At 41.8% G+C, this 16,976-nt stretch overlaps 1 protein-coding gene across 1 annotated transcript; it reads left to right on the top strand.

Moving 5' to 3' along the window:
- The first annotated feature begins 10,100 nt into the window (after positions 1-10,100).
- Positions 10,101-15,041, top strand: cryz (crystallin, zeta (quinone reductase)). Its single transcript, XM_038963404.1, has 9 exons — positions 10,101-10,229; positions 10,506-10,616; positions 10,800-10,952; positions 11,450-11,613; positions 11,962-12,013; positions 12,200-12,349; positions 12,625-12,726; positions 12,843-12,938; positions 14,568-15,041. Exons 1-9 carry the CDS (start codon positions 10,227-10,229, stop codon positions 14,727-14,729), a joined length of 993 nt encoding a protein of 330 aa, XP_038819332.1. The 5' UTR covers positions 10,101-10,226; the 3' UTR covers positions 14,730-15,041.
- The last annotated feature ends 1,935 nt before the right edge of the window (positions 15,042-16,976 follow it).

Genomic DNA, 16,976 nt, shown 5'->3' on the forward strand with positions numbered 1-16,976 from the left:
ATAGGTATGTTCCCTACTGTACTGTACTAGCCTATATTGTGAAACACACCCATTAACTTAGCAGAAAACAGGCATATACAGTTTGACCACTTGGATCTACAGAGGTCTGCAAGTTCTGTTAATTTGGATAATTTGATTAGCCTCCTCACCACAAAACAATTGTCACATCACTCATTGAAATCAAAGCTGTTGGTTGATTGAGTACACATTAAAAGTACATTACTTACTTATGTGTGCAATAAAGTGCATCCACCACAACTCCTCCTTCCCTAAAAATAATTGGGCATGATTACTTCACAATGTTTTGCTTTCATCAATATAATAATCTACAGTGTCTACAGTGTATTATTTGGTGAATAGTCTAGTCTACATGAAAAGCAACATCAGAGACTCTTTGTGTCTGTAAGGTCGGAATGACGGGAGGCCTAAACAGGTTTAAATAAACATCTTCATCTTCACAGAGCTCCAGCATGCTGTTTAGCCTCAGTGAGTTGGTGTGTTGCTTTTGGAAGGATGACTGACTGACTTTCTTCACCAATTAAGGATTTATGCCAAGACGATTTAAACGTGTAGAGAAACGGGTGGATTTTGATAAGCCAGGTCAAAATAAAGTCAATTATTGTATTGATGTTGTTTAATATTCTTACCTCCTTTATAAATCAGATGAGTCCGCAACTTCAAATAGTTTGTTTTATTTATTTTTCCCCATAATTGAATTGAAAGAAAAGTTGTTTTTTTAATTAGGATATTTTTACATTTTAGATGGAAACCTTTATTCTGAATTAATTTCTTAAGATATTCAAATTATTTCTGCCTGCTTTCATTAATTTGGGCTGTTTTTGGGTGAGCATTATGTAACAAGTTGTAACTATTCCAAACCGGGAACGCTAACCCAACCTCTGACTTCATATTGCAATGTTCTATCTAGCCCCTTGATAGCTCTGATCAATTCAAAAGTTGTTGATAATGGCCAACCTGCTGTTGATTTTGTTTTCTACATCTATCTCTCTACTTCCCATGTAATTGCTTCCTTTAGGCATTTTTAAATGAAGGCAAATGGAGACGGAGTCAGCTCAGCTGCTCTACTCTCTTCACCTCTATGCATGTACCCTCACCAAACCTCCATCCCCTCATCATTCCATTCCTCCTTCTCTGCCACCCCCTCTATGTATCCCCTCAACCCTCCTCTCCTCCTTCTCCCTCTCTTTAACCACTGCAGAGGGCTCCAGGAAATGACAGGGGATCTGAATAATTACTGCTGGCCCACCGGCAAACAGGGAAAACAGCACCCTTCAAGAGAGGAGTGGGTTGGAGAGGGGTAGATGTGAGTGGGTGAGGGCTGGAGGAGAAGGTAAATTGACTAGGGGCCTGATAGAGACAGAAGTCCACAGGTTATGATTCGACCACACAGGAACAGGTAGGGAAGAACAACTGGAATGGTAGTCACAGGTAACATTATTATGGCAAATACTCCACTGTGATGCCACTTGCAAAGATCCATGCAGGAGCCTGGCCAACATTAGAAACTTGCAGATGTCAATATACAAAACGGATGATATGTCTATTCTCATTTAGACATATACCATTCCAGTAAACTATGTGTATTTCCTAATATTACTAAACTTTACTGTACCACCACGCCAGAGGGAGCAATTTAGGTAACTAATAGTCTGGAGTGGACAGCATGTCCTTATTCAGGGCACTAAGATGGGCCACCCTCAACCCAAATGAGTTCCAGCCCAGGAAAAGGCCAATTCATCCTGATGATGTCATTTCCACTAGTCACCAGCGACTTGCAGCCGGCCCTGCATGTGTCGGGCGGCTGAATAGAAGGTATCCGTCATTCACCGGCTGATTAATGAACTCCAGATGTGCCCACCCTCCGATGCCAGGGCTCCCCGTCCCCTCGCTTTGTTGTGATAATGATACAGTACCCAGAGCACAACTGTTTATTTTATTTTCCGTCCATTTTCTCCAGGAGTGTAGCCGTGCAAGTCAGGGACCCTAGGTTTGGGCTGCCTCCCGACAGCTGAGATGAAAGCAATGTCGAGTTATTCTACTTTCTCTGTGGAGTTTAATTCATTCATACCAGACCCCCCCCCCCCCCCCCCCCCCCCATACACACACACACAAGTGGAGGCTGCTGAGGGGAGGATGGCTCATAATAATGGCTGGAATGGAGTGAATGGAATGGCATCTTCAATCGAACGCTGCCCAAACCTACCCACCCGTCCAGCATCACTACTCTGGACGGTTCTGACTTAGAATATGTGGACAACTAAAAATACCTAGGTGTCTGGTTAGACTGTGAACTCTCCTTCCAGACTCACATTAAGCATCTCCAATCCAAAATTAAATCTAGAATCGGCTTCCTATTTCGCAACAAAGCATCCTTCACTCATGCTGCCAAACATACCCTAGTAAAACTAACTATCCTACCGATCCTTGACTTCGGCGATGTCATTTACAAAATAGCCTCCAACACTCTACTCAGCAAATTGGATGCAGTCTATCACAGTGCCATCCGTTTTGTCACCAAAGCCCCATATACTACCCACCACTGCGACCTGTGTGCTCTCGTTGACTGGCCCTCGCTTCATATCTGTCGCCAAACCCACTGTCTCCAGGACATCTATAAGTCGTTGCTAGGTAAAGCCCTGCCTTATCTCAGCTCACTGGTCACCATAGCAGCACCCACCCGCAGCACGCGCTCCAGCAGGTATATTTCACTGGTCACCCCCAAAGCCAATTCCTCCTTCGGCCGCCTTTCCTTCCAGTTCTCTGCTGCCAATGACTGGAAAGAACTGCAAAAATCACTGAAGCTGGAGACTCATATCTCCCTCACTAGCTTTAAGCACCAGCTGTCAGAGCAGCTAACAGATCACTGCAACTATACATAGCCAATCTGTAAATAGCCCATCCAACTACCTCATCACCATATTGTATTTTATTTTATTTATTTAGCTCCTTTGCACCCCAGTACCGCTACTTGCACACTCATCTTCTGCACATCCATCACCCCAATGTTTAATTTTCCATACTGTAATAATTTCACCACTATGGCCTATTTATTGCCTCACCCCCCTTATCCTACCTCATTTACACACACTGTATATAGACTTTCTCTATTGTATTATTGACTGTATGTTTGTGTATTCCATGTGTAACTCTGTGTTGTTGTTGTTTGTGTCGCACTGCTTTGCCTTGGCCAGGTTGCAGTTGTAAATGAGAACTTGTTCTCAACTAGCCTATCTGGTTAAATAAAGGTAAAAAAATAAAACACATGGAAACCATGTGTTTTATGTATTTGATACCATTCCACTTAGTCCGCTTCAGTCATCACCACGAGCCCGTCCTCCCCAATTAAGGTGCCACCAACCTCCTGTGTCACACACACTACCTCAGACTTGGTTGTAATTGTAAACGGCTGCTGGTAGCTCTACTGTAAGTCGTGAGGTGGAGGGACCACCACGGGCCACTCATGTAGGCAATTAATGAATATCATAGCTGTCAGGATCAAACGAGAGAGACACTTCCTGTTTGGGTCAGGTGACAACTCGAGGCATGCCGCGAGGAGGGTGGCTCTGTCTGAAGGGGACTGAGTAGGTAGAAGAAGTTGCCCCTAACCACTGATACTAGGGTCAGATATTTTTCAACATCCTAAAGTTTAACTTTAGGATTGGAGTAGGGACATCTGATCCTAGCTTTGTGGTCAAGGGCGACTACTACTGTACGTCTAGCAAGTCAAACCCTGAACCTCACCCTAACCTTGACCCTCTGAAGCGCTGTAATTTACCTAGCAGACTAAAGTCCACTCCATGGTGAAGGAAGTTTCTGATGACTCCACCAACGGAGTGGAGCAGAGACCAGGCTTTGTGGAATCTAGCTCCGACTACATCCATTCACCCAAGGTCAATACTTTAAAAAAATATATATTATGAAATGCCTACCTTGTACCTATGTTTGTCCTCTGTAGTTGCATGTCTTTCTTTGTTTGCTTAAATCCATACTTTTTCTATAAATGTAAATCAAATACAACCATCAACTGTTTGCTTATTACTGTTGCTCTAAGATGGCAGCCCAGCACAAATGTGCATGTGTCAATTGAATCTCAACAAGGAAACAGTTGATTGTATTTGATTAACGTTTATTGAAAAAGTATGGATTTAAGCAAACAAAAAAAGACATGCAACTACAGAGGACAAACATAGGTACAAGGTAGGCATTTCATAATATATATTTTTTTAAAGTATTGACCTTGGGTGAATCGGTGTAGTTGGAGCTAGATTCCACAAAGCCTGGTCTCTGCTCCACTCCATTGGTGGAGTCATCAGAAACTGGAGTTTATTCTGCTATAATTTACCCAGAACTAAAATTTGTGCTAAAGTTTGTCTTTTCCTGTTTAATCAGAGAGAATAATAGAGGCCACAAGTCTGTTTTAGCATGGCAGCATCATTGAGTGCTTCCACTATGCTTCCGCCATTTTAAAGTAGTTAACTGGGTGGGGATTCCTATGGGTTGTAGCCTCAATGGCGCTGCCCATGCTGTCATAGACCTTATAATGGCACAGATATAAAGATGAGTTCTCTATCTCTCTCTATATGCCACTCCGATGAACCCTCATAGATATGGGATATAGCCATCTCTCTTAGCCCAGATAGGCCATATATGAAGATAGACAGTCACTAGTTACAGCCATAGTCATAAACCCTGCCTATTTCTAAAATGTATCTTTTTAAAATCTGATTTTAAACCTAACCTAACCTTAACCCTAACCCCATAAAAATATATGAAAACAAAAATGTGCTTTTTGATCTTAATTTAAGGGTAGGGATAGGCATAAGGTTATTATGTCTACCCTACCCTTAAATTAAGATCAAAAAGCACATTTTTGTTTTCATATATTTTTATGATATAGCCAATTTTGACTTTATGGCTGTGGTAACTAGTGACAACCTTGTTGAGGCTGTTACAAGAGGAGATGGTGGCCAAACAAACACACACACACTCACGCACACTCAAATACCACCCTCATCCTTTAGATATAAGACTTGATGTGCCATTCCCAAAACATAAAACGACGCAAATCCTTCACTTTTTAGGTTGTTTGTTAAAATGGTTCTGGAGGCTGGGGAAGCCAAACACATTCACATCTCTACACAAACAGAATTAACTCATTTTTACATCACAATCTGACCTCATAATGTTCCAGTGTTGACCTTTGATGAGATCCACAGTCTTGATGCCAAGCCTAATGTAGAAGTACCACTGCTTGACTATCAGCTGCTCGACTCTCTTGACCCTTACCTGTGTGACTCTAATATTTACTTTTGTCAATCTGCTCCAATCAAAAATCTTATACATTTGACATAAAAACATTCACCTGTGGTATTGAAATGAGAGCTAATCGGGTGCGTGCATGGAAGGAACCAATTCTCTGCTCTACTCCACTTTGGGGGGCCCTAAGCGAGATTTGGTAGGGGGGCCCCTCCACCTTGCGGAAAAATGTTTTAGTTGATGGTGGAGAGAAATTTTTTGTTTTAAAGTTAATTTCCAGCAATTCTGCACATTTTGCCATGGGTGGAGAGATTTTCTTTTGCAGTTTTATAACAAATTTCATGCAATTCTACTAATTTTGCCATGGGGAGGAGCAATATTTGCAATTCTACACATTTACACATGACTTATGCCGTGTTAATATGATATCTGAGTGAGAATGACTAACAAAATCAATGGGGGCCCACTGGAGGTCAGGGCCACTGGGCATGTGCCCTAAGTGCCTGGTCGGTATTCGGCCATGATTACTACAAGTTTAGATAGCTGTCTAGGCTAACTGCCAATTAAAAAATTGTTAGCCGACATGACTAATGGAGTGACTGTCAGTGACTGACATAAGAGAAAAACTAAATATTTTTTCAAATTGGGTCGAGGACCCCCTACCGGCCGGGGGCCCTAAGCGACCTATTATGTTGCTTATCCCTGGAAGGAACAATGATAATTCTATATGCCCTTTAAAGTACCAGGCAATTCTCTCTCTTTTCTATGAGAGCCAATTTCTGTCAGACAAAGGGGGAGGAGATTGTCCAACTAAGGTCAGATTTACAGTAAGAGCAGTAATTACTTGGTGACTGAGGAGCAGACGCAGCTATCCAATCCAGCCACTGAAGGGACGTCCAGCAATCCAACCCCCCAGCCTAGAGACACACTGCCAATCCTAATCTCTCACAACGAGCCACCCTGGACCTACAAGGCTCTATCAGTGAAGGGTGCATGCTGAATAATGATACATGCAGGTGTCTACAATTTCTCCCTCGGTTAAAATCAATTACAGGTTATTTGTCTTATCCACCTTGAGGTCTCTGGCCAGCCAAGTGTTTATACTGCAGCACGCAGATTAAAAGGCGCTCTAGCCTCCTCTTGAGGCCAAGTCCAAACATGGAAGCTGCAGTGTGACCCATATCATACAGCTCTCTGCAGATTAGCAAAACACCCTCCAACATGTTAGTCATTTAGCAGATGCTCTTATTCAAGAGCAATTAGGGATAAGCGCCTTGCTCAAGGGCACATCAACAGATTTTTCACCTAGTTGGCTCGGGGATTCGAACAAGGAACCTTTCGGTTACTAGCCCCACACTAGGCTACCTGCTGCCCCAAGCATGTTATCCACATTTTTTTAAACACTACCAAGGAAAATTTATTCAGACAGGTGGGCTATTAAGTTAGGCGGGGGGGCACACCAAAATAATAGTAGGTGAAACACTGAACCGTAACTGGCCTTTGACATCAACATGTTCTATTGAAATATGTCTGTGTAACACTAGGGGAAACCCTGAAGTGAAGCTGGGCCTCCTGGTGGTTCAAAGCAGAGCCGGTGCAGTTCCTCCTGGTTAATGAGGCGGGTCTCCCTAATGAAGCATGCAAGAACCAACCGGGCCTGTACAGAACCTGACTGAATGGGTTCTGATCCGCAGGAAATGGGCTCTTAACCGCATGCCATATCCCCATCAGAGCCACTGTCAGAGATGAAAAAGGTGCTCGGTGGTCCATTGATGTATTACGCCATACCCCGTACTAATGAGTGCTAACATCTCTCTCTTCACAGGCAAAGAGACCATCAGAGAGCAGCTGACTGTACTCAAATACAAAGCACAAATACAGATGATGAGTGAGCAGATGATGGAGTGAGTGCATCTGTGAGTGTGTAGGGCCCTGTGAGTATGCATAGACAGTACAAAAATAAAAAGTCAATAAAGATACAAGGTTAACTCTGTGTAGCTATTTATCAGTCTTATTGCTTGGGGATAGAAGCTGTTCAAGAGGCTGTTGCTGTCAGACATGCACCGGTACCGCTTGACGTGCGTTAGCAGAGAGTCTGAGAACATTGAGGCCTGAGAAGATTTCAATTCCAATAAATTCAGAGCACTTTTTGTAAATCAAGTCATAAACTTAACTTTGATCACATTTTAGCCAGAATGTATTGCCAGTGTACTGTAAAATAAACATCAGCTCACATGAACAATCACAGCGGTGTTTTTCTGGCAACAAATGAAGGTCAATCCAAATGTCATGGTACAGTAGTTTCAATATAAGCAAGGATACAAAGGCAACTGTGATATGTTGTCAACTAGTCTGGAGAGTTTGATATGTTCAATGAGAACTAGAGCAGGAGGGTTATCTGACTTACCAGAAACTGGGCTTGATCAAGCTGTCTGCATTAGACATGAAGCACAATAGGCTCAAACTTCAGGCTTTAGTGTCTGAAATAATGCAAAAGCTAGCAAAAAGCTCACCCCATGGGTGGGTATAATTTGTGGAAGTTTCAACAGGAATCTGTTCCAATAACTTCGTAAATGATAAAATAATGTATATGTGAAAGATAATGATAAAATAATTCCACTCTGAAACCTTCACTGTATGAAATTGATTAGAATCATAAAATTATAATCTGATGATGTGTGTAGGTTTAGTCGGAATTAGGTTAAACAATGTATCTGCATAATGGGAAAACACAGACTGTCTGAGCAAGGCGTAGTTTAGGATTTGAACTTGTGTGTGTGTGTGTGCCTAGTAAAATACAGAAGAACAATTAAACTGTGTTTGGACGGACTTGGCTAGGCCTCTGAGAGACTTGGGAGAGGACAGGGAGTACTTCTCAAGGTCTCCCTAATCTCGGGGGAATGGAACTGTCGGCTGGGTAGTGATACAAATTGGTGCGACCTGTGGAGAAGGATAAAACTCACCTACTGTTTGTGTGTATGTATGTGCGTAGGATACCTACTGTTTGTGTGGAAGTATGTGCGCAGCTATAAAATTGATGTTTTTGTATTCTTGACTTTAGAACGTTCTCTGAATAAACTGTACTAGCCTTTTGCATAAGCTGAGTCTTTGACTAATTATTATTAAACCCATGGTCTTACAAACCTCGGGGATTGGTCAAAGCTATTGATTGATTGATAGTTATTATCATTGGGATTGAAAATTCTCGTGCCAGTAAATAAGAAGGTTGCTAACAAACAACGCATCCAAAGTTGTATAGCGGCAAAATAAAATACCAGGTAGGGAGTGCAATATTTCATTACGTTTTTCCACTCACCACGTTTATTCCAAAACATGTCTGTGCTCACTCTGGTAGCCTATGGACAAACATTAAGAATAAACTACGTGGTGAGTTGATCATGCTTTGTATGCGTTGTTTGTTGGCAACCTTGTACTTTACGAAGTTTTTGTTACAGATTCTCTGTTGGAACGTTCCACAAATTATACCCACCTTGTGAGATGTCCCTTATTGCTAAAATCTATTTGTTTAGACATAGTTTTTTCCATTGGATACATGTATTTTCCATCTCAACTAACAGATTGTGAGTATATTACTCCGTACCATCTATAATGTACATCGTAAACTAATGCCAGCTAGCATGCTTGACTAATGTTTCTTCTGCTATGGTATATTGGGGATTACACAATTGAATGTGCATCCCGCCACCTACTATGCGGGTCTTCCAGCGCCAGTACCCCTTGCAAGTTTTCAGATGTAAAAATCCTTAAATCCCACACACTTCTCTGCCGCAGCCACAATAATGTCCAGTTTCGTAGACTTCTTTGAGACTTGTGCTGTCCATTTTATAACTGTGGCAATGAACAGAACAAAATTCAAATTTTTAAAACACAGGTTATCTTTTGTCTGGCAGCAAACATTTACTACAGGCTGTGGTGTATCCACTACCATATTTTCACTAGCTTCACTTGTTTTCTCAATTATTTTAAGGAGATTAAATTGACCACTAACTTTTGCCACCTCAATCTCCTTCACAGGGCACTCCATGAACTCAGGATAATAATCCCCACCACAATTGGAACACCTTCCGTCCTTCTACACACCATTATTCAGTATACGCTGTTCGTCTGCACTTCACTTGAAACATGGCCAAATCCTTTACAATTCTTACAGTGGTTTGGAAAGATAGCTCTTACAGCGTATCTTACATAACCAAGCTTCACATGCATAGGTATTTGCTCTTTATAAAAAAACAACAGGACTTCCAGACTTTCTTATTTTGCTCCATTCACCCAGCGGGTCAGACGCTTTTTACAGCATGACATCACAATCAGAACACGATCAAAACGATTGGGAACTATTTCACGCTGGGGAGTTTTACATGGCACCGGGCACCAACCACACCAGGAATTTTGAACATGAACATCCATCGTCACCCCTGAGATGACTCCTTTTTACGGGTGCTCTACTCCAAAATTCAAAACTTCTGTTGTCCGGATTATTTTGAGGCCCACTGCAATCTTCCTGTTCTTCAAAAATATAATGAATCAAGATAAGCCCACTCCTGGTCACTCTCACAGACTCCACTTTCCAAGCGCATACCTTAAAATTTTCGACACTTCAAATGGGTTTCCCACATATGGATCCCAAGAAGATGAGATTCCTTATAATTCACACACGTAACCTTCACTGGAATCTAGACAATTTCATGTTTGTTCCTGTTTTCGATACTACTATCCGTCGCCAAATTTGCCCGACGCGCTGCTTGATTCGAACTCAACATCCACTTCCGCTTTCCTGCCTAATGTTTTGAATGAAGTGCAATATGTATCAAATGAGAAAAGCGTTTTACGGTGGCGGAGAGTAAATTCGGATGTTTATAATGTCATGCTGTCGCCACCGTGCGGATAGTTATTTTGGGACAGAAATCACTGACAGCTTCCTTGCATAAATGGTGAGTCCGTTTCGACTTTTATTGCCTTGATATAAAGTTTATGCTAGTTGTATTTTAGAAACATTATAGTATTTGTACTCAAATGTCCTGCTGAAGTGATAAGTTAGCTAGGTAACCAGACAGTGCAGTGGCTCGTTTGGTAACGTTAGCTAGCTAATGCCACTGCACTGTCCAAAGTCCATAAGCCACTCGTGTGTCTACTAACGTTACTACTTGTCAGCTAATGTAAGCTGCATGTAAAGGTTTTAGTTGGTTAGCTACTCTATTTGTGTGCAGATGGCAACAACGCCCAAGTTAATGAGAGCCATTCGAGTGGGTGAGTTTGGAGGACCTTCCGTTTTGAAACTCTGCTCCAACGTACCTGTGCCAAATCCAGGTCAGAAACAGGTAAATAAAATCATTCAAAAACGTTAGTAACTTACTATTACTAACTGTAAAGTGCAAAGGACAATGGATACCTTTTACATATATTGTATTGCACCTGTAGCTGTTTTATACGTTGTATTATGTTAGTTAATTCTAGTTCTGCAGAAGTTTCTCTATGTATGAAACAGCCTGTGTGTTATCCAGGTGCTAATCCATGTGCATGCGTGTGGAGTGAACCCTGTGGAGACCTACATCCGCTCTGGGACCTACGCGAGGAAGCCCAGCCTGCCCTACACTCCAGGGACTGATGTGTCAGGGGTTGTGGAAGCTGTCGGAGACAGAGTCCAACTCTTACAGGTGCTGCTCTTGTAACGGATGTGAAATGGCTAGCTAGTTAGCGGGTACGCGCTACTAGCGTTTCAATCAGTTACGTCACTTGCTCTGAAACCTAGAAGTAGTGTTGCACCTTGCTCTGCAAGGGCCGCGGCCTTTGTGGAGCGATGGGTAACGATGCTTCGTGGGTGACTGTTGTTGATGTGTGCAGAGGGTCCCTGGTTCGCGCCCGGGTCGGGGCGAGGGGACGGTTTAAAGTTATACTGTTACACTCTTACTGTACCATCCATCCCTAGGCTACCAGTAACATTATGATCACTGATGGTAATTAGTAACTATTTGAATGCGGCATGTGTAGTTTGTGAGAAAGTAATTGCTTACCAACATTTTGCTTTGAACACTCCTTGATTATATAGACTGAAGTACTATTGTACTAATTGTATGAATGTATTCATATTGAGTTTGTGTATGACTATACTATTAGTTTCTGGAGTGGAAGTCTGGTCTATTTTACCATTCAGGCTGGTGACCGTGTGTTCACCACCGCCACAGAGACAGGAGGGTATGCTGAATACACTGTTGTGTCTGAGGACTGTGTCCACCGCCTGCCAGACCCCTTAGACTACAAACAGGGAGCTGCCATTGGGATCCCGTACTGCACAGCATACAGAGCTCTCTTCCATAAGTAAGACACCAGCATTTTTTTGTTTTGTTTAAGGAGAACGGAATTCTGAACGGATTATTTTTATGACAAATGGGTGCAGAAGCAGGGAGACCGGGTATAAGTGTGTAGGGCTCACCGGTCCTACACCAATGTCTTGGTTGAGTTCTTTGGATTTGACATGGTTAGACAGACTCAGCATCACAATTGATATGATGTTCAATTAAGTTGAGATTCACCGACTCTGCTGCAAACGAAGACATATTATTAAAATCTGTATGTCTATTATTTACTAATAAAGTATTTGATTGTGGGGTGTGTACAGTATAATGAGTGACTGAGTCTTATGCTCCATTGTGTCTTATGATGCAGAGCACATGCTAAAGCAGGCGAGACAGTACTCATCCATGGAGCCAGCGGCGGGGTAAGATCAATACCCTCTTCTGTTTAATGTCTGTGCTATAGTTATTTTCCCCCATTTTCATTTAATTAAGATCAACTGAATCCAAATTACCTTTATTGCACTGCTTAATGACAAGTATTATTGGGGGGTTGATTTACTAGGGCCCAGTGTTTGTGACCTTTTTCTGGGTGGTGTGTATCTTTTCAGGTGGGGGTGGCAGCGTGTCAGATGGCCAGAGCCTTGGGTCTGAGGGTCCTGGGGACAGCAGGAACCGCAGAAGGACTGGAGCTGGTCCTGAGGAATGGAGCTCACCAGGCCTTCAACCACAAAAATGAAGGATACACTAGCAAAATCATGGTAGGTGGGAAGGAGTCATAGTTGCGGTCTCCATAGACCTGAATACATTTTAAGGACATTTTGTGTATGACTCCCAGTGGGTGACTGCTATTATGCTCTACTTTGACACCGATTAGCTGCTAAACCAGAGGGGGTATAATAAAATGTTTGTTATTACAGATAAAAAATATTAAAATTTCTAACATGTTAGCCTAGGATAAGTTAAGAACTGGGGTGACGCTTTTGTAAACACAGGTTGTCTTAATAAGTTATGTCTGGGCAATTGTTTTTTACAGGATGCTACCAAGGGGCAAGGGGTAAATGTGATTGTGGAGATGCTGTCTAACGTGAACCTCAGCAATGACCTGCAGATGCTGGCCTACGGGGGGAGAGTGACGGTCAGTATATGTTACGTTAGCATGTGTAATTTATTTTAGACTTTTAGAGCCACTTTTGAATATGTATTGGTTATTCATTGTTAATTCTTACTCAGTTTTCCTCTTTTGTTGTTTAGGTTGTTGGCAGTAGAGGCCCCATTGAAATCAACCCTCGAGACACCATGGCCAAAGAGTCCAGCATCATTGGTGTTGCCTTACCCTACGCTACTGTTGTAAGAGTCTAGATTCCTAGTATAATATTGATGCTGGTTTAGGCAGTGGTCGTTCTATAAATCATACATTCTGTAGTGTAAATTATACACTACCGTTCAAAAGTTTGGGGTCACTTAGAAATGTTATTGTTTTTGAAAGAAAAACACTTTTTTTTTGTCCATTTTAAAATAACATCAAATTGATCAGAAATACAGTGTAGACATTAATGTTGTAAATTACTATTGTAGCTGGAAACGGCTGATTTTTTTATGGAATATCTACATAGGCGTACAGAGGCCCATTTATCATCAACCATCACTCCTGTGTTCCAATGGCACGTTGTGTTAGCTAATCCAAGTTTATCATTTTAAAAGGCTAATTGATCACTAGAAAACCATTTTGCAATTATGTTAGCACAGCTGAAAACTGTTGTGCTGATTTTAAAGAAGCAATAAAACTGGCCTTCCTTAGACTAGTTGAGTATCTGGAGCATCAGCACTTGTGGGTTCGATTACAGGCTCAAAATGGCCAGAAACAAATAACTTTCTTCTGAAACTCGTCAGTCTATTCTTGTTCTGAGAAATGAAGGTTATTCCATGCGAGAAATTGCCAAGAAACTGAAGATCTCATACAACGCTGTGTACTACTCCCTTCACAGAACAGCTCAAACTGGATCTAACCAGCATAGAAAGAGGAGTGGGAGGCCCCAGTGCACAACTGAGCAGGAGGACAAGTACTTCAGTGTCTAGTTTGAGAAACAGACGCCTCACAAGTCCTCAACTGGCAGCTTCATTAAATGGTACCCTCAAAACACCAGTCTCAAAGTCAACAGTGAAGAGGCGACTCCGGGATGCTGGCCTTCTAGGCAGAGTTGCAAAGAAAAAGCCATATCTCAGACTGGTCAATAAAGATAAAAGATTAAGATGGGCAAAAGAACACAGACACTGGACAGAGGAACTCTGCCTAGAAGGCCAGCATCCCGGAGTCGCCTCTTCACTGTTGACGTTGAGACTGGTGTTTTGCGGGTACTATTAAATGAAGCTGCCAGTTGAGGGCTTGTGAGGCGTCTGTTTCTCCAACTAGACACTGAAGTACTTGTCCTCCTGCTCAATTAGGCCACTCCTCTTTCTATGCTGGTTAGAATCAGTTTGCGCTTTTTTGTGAAGGGAGTAGTACACAGCATTGTACAAGATCTTCAGTTTCTTGGTAATTTCTCACATGGAACAGCCTTCATTTCTCAGAACAAGAATAGACTGACGAGTTTCAGAAGAAAGTTATTTGTTTCTGGCCATTTTGAGCCTGTAATTGAACCCACAAATGCTGATGCTCCAGATACTCAACTAGTCTAAAGAAGGCCAATTTTATTGCTTCTATAAATCAGCACAACAGTTTTCAGCTGTGCTAACATAATTGCAAAAGGGTTTTCTAATGATCAATTAGCCTTTTAAAATTATAAACTTGGATTACGGTAGCTAACATAATGTGCCATTGGAACACAGGAGTGATGGTTGCTGATAATGGGCCTTTATGCCTATGTAGATATTCCATAAAAAAATCTGCAGTTTCCAGCTAGTTTTTTTCAAAAACAAGGACATTTCTAAGTGACACCAAATTTTTTAACGGTAGTGTATCTTCTGTTGTCTCTACAGGAAGAGAAGGCTGAGTGTGCCGCGGCCCTGTTTGCAGGGATGGATGCTGGTTGGCTGAAGCCTGCTGTAGGAAAACAGTACACCCTGGACATGGCCTCCCAGGCCCATATTGACATCATAGACTGCCCTGGGGCTTCTGGGAAGATGGTACTGACCATGTGAATGGAACAGCTGTAGGATTACTGTGAAATGTTACTGATTTACATTGGGATGAAATTCTGATTACTTTACATGTGTTTCATGCATATGGAATTTAAATTGCTTAAAATCTTGCCACAGACAAAGATGGTGTGGCTCACTTTCGGTGATCTTCGTGATTAATCATGTGCATTTCTAAACCAAGTTGTTGTCATTTCAATGCATTGGGTCAACAAGAAAAAATGTTGTGAAATAACAATATTTTAATTGAATGCCATTTTTGTAAAATATTACAAAGGGAATGCCTCCTTTTCCAAATTAAATAATAGCGTTGAAGTGTGCAGTCTTTTACCTCAGTCAGGCACAAGTTAAGTCAGGGGTGAGTGTGACGTCGTGCCATCTCAAGTAACAGCCCTGCGAACTGAGCATGCTCAGAGAAGCACAGGTAACCTTACCCAGCCTCTCCAATACGAACACAGACAGTTGACTGTGAAACAGTAGAAGTGACTACCGTAACCTGGGCTAGTCAACATCGAAATGTTGAAGCACAATGAGTGCTTATATGATGTTATATTGGACTGGTTGTAGAAGTAATGTATTCACCTGTAATGGACTCGCAGCTGATCTGTGGATGGTCAGTGGTCAATGATGGTGTATGGTTGGATTCTCTGGTCCATTTAGGCCTGCAGGTAAGACTTGATCTGGATAATGTTTCTTATATGTACAGTTGAAGTCGGATGTTTACATACACTTAGGTTGAAGTCATTAAAACTAGTTTTTCAACCACTCCACAAATTTCTTGTTAACAAAGTATAGTTTTGGCAAATCGGTCAGGACATCTACTTTGTGCATGACGCAAGTCCTTTCTCCAACAATTGTTTACAGACAGATTATTTCACTTATAATTCACTGAAATCACAATTCAAGTGGGTCAAGTTTACATACACTAAGTTGACTGTGCCTTTAAACTGCTTGGAAAATTCCAGAAAATTATGTCATGGCTTTAGAAGCTTCTGATAAGCTAATTGACATCATTTGAGTCAATTGGAGGTGTACTTGTGGATGTATTTCCCTCAGGAAAAAAAATTGTAGACCTCCACAAGTCTGGTTTATCCTTGGGAGCAATTTCAAAACGTCTGAAGGTACCACATTCATCTGTACAAATAATAGTACGCAAGTATAAACACCATGGGACCACGCAGCCATCATACCGCTCAGAAAGGAGACTACGGTTTGCAACTGCACATGGGAACAAAGATTGTACTTTTTGGAGAAATGTCCTCTTGTCGGAAGAAACAAAAATAAAACTTCTTGGCCATAATCACCATTGTTATGTTTGGAGGAAAAAGGGGGATGCTTGCAAGCCGAAGAACACCATCCCAACCGTGAAGCACGGGGCTGGCAGCATCATGTTGTGGGGGTGCTTTGCTGCAGGAGGGACTGGTGCACTTCACAAAATAGATGGCATCACAAGGAAAGAAAATTATGTGGATATATTGAAGCAACATCTCACAACATCAGTCAGGAAGTTAAAGCTTGGTCGCAAATGGGTCTTCCAAATGGACAATGACCCCAAACATACTTCCAAAGTTGTGGCAAAATGGCTTAAGGACAACAAAGTCAAGGTATTGGAGTGACCATCACAAAGCTCTGACCTCAATCCTATAGAGAATTTGTGGGCAGAACTGAAAAAGCGTGTGGGAGCAAGGAGGCCTACAAACCTGACTCAGTTACACCAGCTGTGTCAGGAGGAATGGGCCAAAATTCACCCAACGTATTGTGGGAAGCTTGTGGAAGGTACCCAAAACATTTGACCCATGTTAAACAATTTAAAGGCAACGCTACCAAATACTAATTGAGCGTATGTAAACTTCTGACCCACTGGGAATATGATGAAAGAAAGAAAAGCTGAAATAAATCATTCTCTCTACTATTATTCTGACATTTCACATTCTTAAAATAAAGTGGTGATCCGAACTGACCTAAGGCAGGGAATTTTTACTAGGATTAAATGTCAGGAATTGTGAAAAACTGAGTTTAAATGTATTTAGCTAAGGTGTATTTAAACTTCTGACTTCAACTGTATGACTCAGATAAACACTCATAGGTAACATGGGTGATCTGAATAGACTCCAGGGGGGTCATCATGCATGTTTCATTCATCTCCGATTGTTACCATTACTTTCCACCCAGTTTGTTTGGTCTCTTAGCAACACAAGCTAAATGAGCAAAGTACTAAGGCGATGTCATTTACAAAATAGCCTCCAACAC

The sequence above is a fragment of the Salvelinus namaycush genome, chromosome 25 (assembly GCF_016432855.1).
Source record: "Salvelinus namaycush isolate Seneca chromosome 25, SaNama_1.0, whole genome shotgun sequence".
Taxonomy (NCBI): Eukaryota; Metazoa; Chordata; class Actinopteri; order Salmoniformes; family Salmonidae; genus Salvelinus; species Salvelinus namaycush.